This window comes from Stegastes partitus, unplaced genomic scaffold (genome assembly GCF_000690725.1).
Source record: "Stegastes partitus isolate 25-593 unplaced genomic scaffold, Stegastes_partitus-1.0.2 Scaffold237, whole genome shotgun sequence".
Classification (NCBI taxonomy): domain Eukaryota; kingdom Metazoa; phylum Chordata; class Actinopteri; family Pomacentridae; genus Stegastes; species Stegastes partitus.
Genome location: NW_007577968.1, coordinates 526,512 through 536,301, shown reverse-complemented (window position 1 = coordinate 536,301; position 9,790 = coordinate 526,512). Strand labels below are relative to the sequence as shown.

The following is a 9,790-nucleotide window of genomic DNA, read 5'->3' as shown; positions in this document are numbered from 1 at the left end:
ACCCACACTAAACACTGCCCCACTAGTTACTGAACTTCAACAAGGACAGTGCGACATTCCGTTTTTTCCAACTATAAGACACATCCATGCTTTTATTTGCCTTACCTCATCGTCATAGGCCCACGGCGGTATAGAGAACTGCATGGCAGGCAGAAACGCAGACAGCTCCAACCATCTGATGTACAGCTCTCTGTCTGGCTGACCGCTTTTATTATTCAACCCACCTAAAACACAACACACATGTCAGACCTTCAGGCTAAAACCATATCAAGGATCAGCATAACTCTAAAACTCTCTGTGGACGTGTATGTTCGGTGTAGCAGACCTGTGGTGCGGTTGGGGTATGCGTTTCCTCCTATCATGTCAGGTAGGACAAACTGGTAGCCCAGGATGCTGATAGTCAGGACGGTCGGGATGATGGACTTGAGGCCGAGCTCGTAACCCCACACCGAGTCCCTGTCGATGATCCTGAAGAAGCAGGAGATGTTTTGGCTCTGGTAGCCCACCCTCAGCTCGGCGCGCTCACTGAACGGCACGGCCATCTCCGTGTAGCGGCGGGTGAAGGTGGAGGGGTCAGACAGCGGGGTCAGGGTGCTGAACTGACGTGGGAGGTAGCTTGTCTCGCCGGCGTCGAACTTGAAGGAGGTCACGTCATAGCGGGTTTTGAGCATGCGCAAATGTGACGAATACCACTCGCGGGCTTCTGGGTTGGTGAAGTCCAAGATTCCTCCAATGCCGTTCCACCAGCGAACCAGAGCAGGCAGCTCACCGCTCGGCTCCCGGACAAACAGCCCCTTCTCCACGGCCACCCCGAAATTAATGGAGTCATAGTTGATAAAAGGATGCGTCCAGAGCGTCACCTGAAAGCCGTCCTCTCTGAGTTTGTCGAACATGCCGCTGGCGTTGGGAAACTTCTGCGGGTCAAAGTCGAACTCTCCGTAGTCGGCGGTGTAGCGGTCGTCCAGCTCCAGGTGGGAGCAGGTGAAGCCGTGCTTGGTGATGTCGGAGGCGTAGAGCAGCAGCTTCTCCTGAGTCACAGCTGTCTTGTGGAGAGCCCACGTGGACCACACCGGTTGCTTGAACACTTCAGGAGACGGGACTTTGATGGGCTTCGGGAAATACCGACGCACCTGAGCAAAACAAGCAGAACAGATTGACCACAGATGTAATTACTTCTACGGCCTTTAGTTTAAAGGACTAGTTTGACATTTTGGCATACAGGCTTATTTACTTCTTACAGCAGACATTTATCTGAGCTTTGCAATTTGTTTATTTGTATAGATTACACAAACAAGACATCAGTGAGCTTTAGGTGGATTTTGTTACTAAACAAAGTGTATTTTCCAAAAGGTTGAACAATTTCTTTAAGCATTAATCTACACAGGAAATGAAGGCTTCAGTGTGAAATCTAAACAAATCTGACTGAAGACGTTGTTATGTAGCTGTGCATTAGAGCTACAACTAACCAGTACTTCCACTACCAACTCATCTAATATTACAGTTCTCAAAATTTCCTAAAATGTTTGTCTTTAAAAATCTTTTCTTTTAAGCCCCAAAATCCCAAATTATTGACCTCAAACAAGCAAATCTCCACGAACGAGAAGACAATGAGACAATTTGGTGGTTCTGATAAATCATTTACGGTCGATTGTCAGAATAGCTAATCGTTCATTTTCTGTTGCAATCGCCGTTAAGAATCAACCAGGAACCCAAACAACCACCGTGTCAGCTAAGGCCACAGCTTGGGTGGTGTTTCCTGTCATTTTCACGCCAGTTTTGATTTAAGTGAATGTCGTTATTCTGTATTTTACTTTGAGCAGGAAGCTGGTTTAGAGTCTGGTCGTACATACACTCGCTTGAGTTTTTTTGGATGAAGCACATGTTCTGGGTCCAGTCGAACACAACCGAGAGTCACTCACCATGTATTTGTGAATCGAGGTAACATCCGACCCCACACAGACTCGGTAGCTGAGTTCAGGTAAAGCCTGCTGTCCTTCTTGCGGTTTGAAAGCGGAGTCCTGGTACCGGGCCTGGAACCTCAGAGTGCTGTTCTTCTCCGACCAGCCCAAATGAAAAGGCACCGAGTCATTAATCTTGATGGCAGTTGCATTCGATGACAGCCAGTACCGCTCCAGGATTCCCCCAAAAGCGTTTCTGTTGGAGTAGACGTCGCTGGTGATGAAGGGCCGCGGTTCCTCTTCGCCTTGGATCCTGACAGGCCAGTACTGGGTTGCCATCTCCGCCCCTCCATACCAGTGAGACTCATTGTGGGTCATGGCATGCTCTACTGAGTGCTTGTGCTGCAGCTCCTCCCAGCGAACGCGGTAACACATCACCGTGTCCTTTGGTCGAACCGTCTGGATGAAGAAGTTGAGCTTGCCAGAATCCGACTGGGTACAGCTCAGAATATTTCCTTCCTTTGAGCAGGAGTCCAGATCCAGAGTGCCAGACCTACCAGAGTGCGTGGAAGAGAAAACACTGATGACACACACTAGAAGAGCCAGCACATTTCTGTATTGCTGAAAACATATCAAGCTCGCCAAAATGAGATGATTAGAATACGACAACAAGGAAGGAATGCAATCACAACAAAATGTCATGTGCTCCGTTCAATCACTCTACTTCCCTGCAAGTGCAGGGCCTCAAATGCAGCTATTTCTGTCGATATGTGCCCTGATGATAAAGGACGTGACTAAATCAGTCCTCCCTAAGGGTGTAATCATGTGTCTGTCTCATCTGGTTTTCCATTATCCATCCACACGTTGCAGACAGGCAGCCTTTTAGTGCAGCTCAACACACAAAGAGAAAGGATTGTGCCGAAGCCAAAAGAGGTTATTTATGTCACAAGGGTTACTGAGAGCCAAGATTTACGGGCTGTTAGTTTCACAAGGGAAGTGTTTATTTTAGGCGGCATCCTGATTCAGATTACAGGGTGAAGAAGTTCTTCTTTTTTGCGGTCGCTCTGTGTTTTGACTGCTTTGAAACGGCCAGCCAGCATCAGCAGGACCATTTTTATTACTTTAATATTGCATCTTCTTTAACTATGAGAAGAGCTTTGAGCCAGTTGAGAGTTAATTTAAAGCCACTTTTTAAGCAAGAACATTGAAGACCCTCTGACCAGGTTTCTTAAATGTTTCATGTCGCTGTTCGGTGTCGTCCAGCTGTTTCTGACTCATGGTGACCACACTGACATGTTCTCCAGCCTTTTGTGTCTTGTGTAACTTCACATAGCTCTGACATGTTTGTTTCTTTCCTTCTATCCATCTGATTCTTTGCCTTGAATGTTCTGTACAGTAAACTTAACACTTTTGGGTTTTGGACTAGTGGTGCAAAGACAAAAAGATCCATCAGGACGAAAATCTACAGTTTATTCACAGATAAACATCCCCACAGCGAACCCACCTGAAGGTCATAGTGAAGATAACAGCCCCTGCCTGGTTCCGGATGATAAAACCGTCCTTGTTGAGGTCTAACAACTCAGTCTTCAGCAGGTGGGCTTTCCGGAGAGACACTGAGTAGTAGCACCAGGCGACCACAGCAGCCAGGACCAACACACAGCCCAGCATACCCGCCATCACCAGGGGCCGGCCTTCGTGGGCCAGTTTCTTCTTAAGCGGAGAACCACTGGCTCCTCCAGCCATCTGCTGCTCCCCAGGAGCCACCGGGACAATCTGATACATGCTGAGCACTTGCAGCGAGGTGTGGAGACAAGCAGGTGTGGAGGAGGAGGAGGAGGAGGAGGAGTGACAGCAGTGGACAGCTGTGGTTGCCTTGCTGTCAGTGTGGGTGAGGAAGAAATGTATCTGCAGGCTGGCAGCAGTGGAGGCGAACGAAAGTCAGACCGTCTACCTGCCAGTCTTTAGAAATGTCTCCATTTCTGAATAAGGGTTGATTTGTCCAAACCTGTGAGAGAAACAGACAGAAACAGAGGTCAACATTCAGGTGGAGTATGACTCATCGTGTGAAACCACATTAGAAAGAAGCCTCTGAATGTACCATCAGTACTCATCCTTTTCTTTATGAACCTAAAGGGCCAATCAGGACGACAGATTACATAAACAAACTGAAACAAACAAATATTTAATTGACACGGTGGTGGATATTTCTACATAGAACTTAGATCTGTAGTCATCGTGTGTTTATTTGAGGCTCCGTCTCAGGCTGTCTGGAAAATAGTTACTCATCTAAACAACTACTAACAACAGATAAACAGTCAAAGCAAAGCAAATTAATAAGATGATTGAGACACATTAGAAATAACTGTTGAGTGAGAGAATGTGATTCATTACTTCAGAGCTAAAGAACTAAATAATGACATTTCATGAATGAGGATTATTTATTTTGGCACCAACTCTTACGAAGCAGAAGTAAAGCTGGAGTTCTGCCTGCTTTTTTGGGGTGGTTGAGGGTTTCCATTCGAAGCTAACGTGGTTTATGCAGGACCACGTTTCCGTGTTGCTTTTCCCTGAGGCACAGACCACTACCAGGCAATGGGCTCCATCGGGACTTTTCTTGGCAGCATCTCAACAGATGTGTTCAGCGGTTACACTGGTTGCTGTGCTTGTGTTGGTGGAGGTGCCGCTTGTATTTGGTCTTTCAATCCATCGGTTGGGGTCGGAGGAAAATGGATTTTTATTGCCCTCAACTGGACTCGTGAAAAATAAATGAGACTGATCTTTGTTGGCCGGATGACAACTTCCAAAAATATGATCACACAACACCTATGTGTGAAGATCCTCAGTCATCCAGGTCACGGTGGTTTAATCGCAGCAACTGGACTTGCTTGAGTTCCTTGAAGACGTTTCATCCAAGAGGCTTCATCCGCTCTGACTGACTAGCTGGGAGTTCCAGATACTGATATCCTTAAGGAGCCATTAACACCTGAGTTTCGGTTTCAGTTGAGGGTTTGTTGCTCCTCCCCCTCGTTATGTGAGTCGTTAGTGCCCGCCCGTCACAATGGGGTTCGTTAGGGTCTCAGGTGACGATTAAACTATGAGAACACACAACACCTACTAATATGAGGAGGCTGGTTAACTGACTTAATTGCAGCTCTAACTTGACTGTAACATAAAAGGTGCAAGAAGAAGAAGAATTGTGTGCAACAGAGAAGTTGTGCAAAAATGGCGGCGAAGCTGTCCCTGTTTAATACTTTTAGGATTCCTCCAGGTGTATCTAAAACAGTCTTTAGTTATAAAACGCCTCTCTATTCTGTGTTCAGGAAGGAAAAGTGGGGAAAAAAATCCTTTAATTATTGTGAATTAATGTAATATAAGTTTTACTCTCCCCTAAAATCCACATATCATCATGAAACAGATGTGAATGAGCTGAACATTATCTGGACTAACATCACCTGGTAAAATAAAGTAACAGTAAATTATTCAAACTTTAGCAAAGTCCTCACTATTATTACATATTGGGTTACATTACATTAATATAAATTCATTGTTATTACTGGGAAATAATAATAAGAATCCTTTCTAACATATTACTCAGTCATTCAGAAGAAAATATACATATATAAACAACTAATTAATTGGTCATTTAATTATGAATCAATTAACCAAAATCATGCAAGCAAGTCACACAATATTTAGGTTTTACATTTGACAAGAGACCTTATCATCTACCAGAAAACCCTTATTCCGTCTACATGACATATACAAAAGCTGTTTATCCAACTTCAGATATGTACTACCTGTAAGTCTCATCAGAGAACAGAGGACGCCAGTCAGACAGTCAACATAACTTATAGGTGAAAGTGTGTTTGTACAGAAAAGTTCTGTAGCAGTAGCAGGTACAGTTCCTTTAAATGATTCATTCTTTTGATGAAACAGATGAAACAATAAAGGGAGTTCTTCTGTTGTTGTTGTTGTTGTTGTTGAAAGTTCACTGAAAGGTTTGGTCATTTCAGAGTCTGTTTACTGTTCATCCCCATCAAGGAGAACAATGGGCCTTTGATACTTCGGGATTTAACGGCATGCAAACTGTCACGTTGCAGTCTGCTTGTTTCTGAGAAAACTCTCTCCAACTCAGTGAACATCTCAAAAAATAACATTTTGAGGTTAAATCTGAAAGCTGGCTTGTGAACTCAGCTCCTGGCCTGCTGCATACACAGTGCAGCTATAGAGTTACTGATTGGGCCACAGTTAATGATTATTTTCTGTCAACTACCTTCCCGATTAACCGATTAGTTGTTTGTTTTTTATATGTCAGACAATAAGGAAAAATCATTGTTTCCAAAAGCACAAGATGAAGTCCTCATGTGTCTTATTTTGTCCACAATCCAAAGACATTTGAGAGGAGCAAAGAAAAAAATATTCACATTTAGGGAGCTTGAATCAGAGAATATTACATTTTTTTTCCAACAACTAATCCACAATTTCATCGCAGCTCCACATAATAGTTAAATAATCGGTGTGTGACAGTGAACACGGGACATTTGACAATCCAGTTATCACCACTGACATCCTCCAGAAACTGCAGTTATAAAGAAAGAGGTTTGGAGCTCATTACACCGCGATCAAAGACATAAACATACACAAAACATGCCAATTTACTTACATCGGGAATCAGATTTACTTAAATTGCTGCTGCCATGTGCCATCCGTTGTGTTAGACTCTCCAAAACGGTCACACATTACTGTACCGTGCCCACATGTGTGGCTAAGTGTGTCCTGCAGCGCCGTTCAGCAGCACAGCAGGAGCTCTAATCTGGTAAATGGCAGGTAACCAGGCTCTGTAGCCACACGGGCACTGGTGGTAACAGAACCAGCGAAACCATAAAAACAGGCTGCGATCAGCGAGAGTGTAGACACCATGTCAGCATGATTCAATTACATTTATCTCCCAGGTATGAGCACCACATGAGTAAATAATATTTAAGAGTAACAGCCCTCCAGTGGCTGTACGGCAGCAAACCTACAGTTTTCAGACAGAGCACAGTTCTGTCATCCGCAGCAGAACCCTGGTTAACCTCCCCACAGGTATCATTACGCTCCAGCTCAACGTCCTCATTTTATTTCGATGAATGTCCGTGGCAATGCAGCACGGGGGAATTGAAATCTTGCAAATGCATAACCTGGAAAAACTGTGTTCCTGAGCTTAAATTGGCATTTTGGAGACAAGACTGCTGCTCAGTTTACTCAACTCTCTGTTAGAATAAGACACCTTAACTACTCTGTGTATACAATACAGAAGCACAACTAACTATTACTGTCATTGTTGATTAATTTGTCGATTAGTTTCTTGATTAATTGAATATCAAAAATGTGGTTCAGTGTCTTCCAAAGATCCTCAAATGTTTTAATAAGTTTACTGTCATAGAGGTTTAAAGAAACCACAAAATATTCTTATTTAAAAAGTTGGAATCACATATATTTGACTTAAACACTAAATTTATTGGCAGTTATTTGGATAAATTCAATTCATTGGTTGAAGTATTGTCTTTTTTATGACTTATCTATTGATAATCGATTGATTACTTGCTGCAGGTTTACTACAACCACACACAAAACTGCACCATTGATCTGATCATTTTTAACTATATATTTTATATCATGTGCCAAATTTAACTCTGCTTTCTTGTCCCAGTTCTCAGCCTGTCTGGCATGAGCACAAGAAGACACAGCAGCATTTTTTTGGTCCAGATCTCTGTCATTTTTAATCCTGGATCAATTTTAACTCAGTTTACTGTTAAACAAAAAATAAAATCAATGCTTCAAGTAATTACGTGACACACTGTGCTGTGATCATATTTGATTTCAGTCACAGATCTTGACACTCACTGCTGGAGCTGTCATAAATAATTCGTTTTTATAGTAACTGCATTGTTTTGTTGTTGTAAAGGGTTATTTTATGGGGAGTTTATTGTCCATTTGGCCTCCGTGCTGTGACCAGTGGTGACTCCTCTGCTTTGCAGGGACCAGATGTATGCAAAGTGTTAACTGTTTGGACACGACAGCAAGAAAATCACGCAGCTCAGTACAGTACAGCAGGAGAAGCACTGCAGGGAATGCACATTTCATTACTGAGCACACACACACACACACACACACACACACCTGCTACAAATTCCATTGTGCTCGTACCTAAAATAATACAAAACACAGTCAAGTGACTTTGCTAAAAATAACACAGCGAACAGCAACAGCTAAATCTCGTTAATATTTAACGAGTCAAGAACAGAACAGAGTCAAGCTGACACATAAACGAACCAAACATTTCTGCTGTCTGCTCGATACCCGACACACACTCGTCGAGCCGGTGCTGTTGACGCTGTCACCGGGCATTATCGTGACTCTAACCCACTGGGCCAGTTATCGCGTAGCTCTTCGAGGTTCAGGACGACCGTGTCAATAACACACACATGAGTTGTGTGTTTTTGGTAATACACTTAGGCTGTCCTCTGCAGCGTTGCAACCATAAAAAGACAATTTACTTACCTCTGCATCTGTTTCTCTGGGGTCAATGTGTACAGCTGTGAGCGCAGTAGGCTTCTGCGCAGCCGCAGAGCGGCTCGAAGTTCCATTGTCCCGCCCAACGGCAAACGAGCTCGACGTCGATTCGTCCATTTGGCTGTCATTCATGTAGTACGCCGTGCGGTGGCCTTCTGGGAAATGTAGTGTCATGACACAAACAGAGAATTGCATGTTTGTTCATAAATTGTTTAACACACAAAACGGATATAACGTGGCTATACTAATCTGAACTATCACTAACATTGTTTTAAAATGTTCGCCTGGTAATTTAGTTACTTTTATTTTATTTTATCTTCTACCGTTGTCTGTGGAAACTGCTTATGTGGGAATACACGTCCGTCGTGTTCAAAACGTTTAGAAACTTTATTAATAACTTCACTTTACTAACTTCCAAAATACTGTGAATGCGTGCGGTTTAGCTGCATATTTCTAGTAACTATTTGTCCTTTCTGCCTTGAGAGAGTGAACCGTCTTATCGCCGTTGCACGTGATAACAGAAGCATAATCTCACCGCAGTAGTCTGCAAATATTAACCAGCAGAGAGGCAGCACTGATAACACATCTGACCTAAACAAGCTCCAGAGGTGAGGCCATCCACGGTCAATAATGATGATGTTCTGACTGTGACATACTTTCTACCACTGGGTGACAGCAACAAGCTACGAACAGGAGAGCTGCAAGAAACAAGAACAGAGTGTAGTCAGCTAAGTGTGTGGCCCTGGTTCATAGCTGTTATCCATGTCTTTTCTGTTAGTGTTGATATTCATGTTAATTGTGTTAAATTTGTTATTAAACTGGGTAGTGCTGCCACCAGTATTAGCAACAGTGGGAAAATGTTCGAGTTATTTAGCTAACAGTTACCTTTATTACAGCTTTTTGGTGGCAACTTTAGCCGTGGGGGGCGCCAACGGCTGAATTAGCTTAGCCTACTAGCAAGCTAGCTATAGCAAGTGCTAGTGGCAGTATGCTAGTAGCGGTTGTAACGTTAGCGGAAGCGACAACAGAAGTTAAGCAGAAAAGTGCTGCGAACTAAAGTGTTTACACCAGCAGCAGATGAATAAAAGCTGGATTTCTATCAGGAAGGAGTGTGAAGCTGCCCCCAATTTTACTGTGTCAGTATTTTCCATGTAGCTGGAGTTTTGTGAGGCGGTTTCCAACTCTACAGTAGGGTATCATTGCAGGTGTGGTTGTTGTTAATATCCTGAAACACTGACGGTTTAGACCTTTCCAGAAATCTCTGGATTTTAACCTAATAATTAGCACCGTTTTATTGTCACTCCAGAGTTAAATTAATGCAAAATGTTAGAAATGTG

At 43.4% G+C, this 9,790-nt stretch overlaps 1 protein-coding gene across 1 annotated transcript in view; it reads right to left on the bottom strand.

Moving 5' to 3' along the window:
• LOC103357153 (uncharacterized family 31 glucosidase KIAA1161-like) overlaps positions 1-8,540 on the bottom strand; it is a 12,778-nt gene extending 4,238 nt beyond the window's left edge. Inside the window, exons 1-5 of the mRNA XM_008281576.1 lie at positions 8,442-8,540; positions 3,403-3,903; positions 1,920-2,451; positions 326-1,130; positions 106-224 (exon numbers count right to left, since the gene is read on the bottom strand). Coding sequence (XP_008279798.1) covers positions 106-224; positions 326-1,130; positions 1,920-2,451; positions 3,403-3,680 — 1,734 coding nt within the window. The 5' untranslated portion in view covers positions 3,681-3,903; positions 8,442-8,540. The remainder of the gene's footprint in view (positions 1-105; positions 225-325; positions 1,131-1,919; positions 2,452-3,402; positions 3,904-8,441) is intronic.
• Between the last annotated feature and the right edge of the window lie 1,250 nt (positions 8,541-9,790).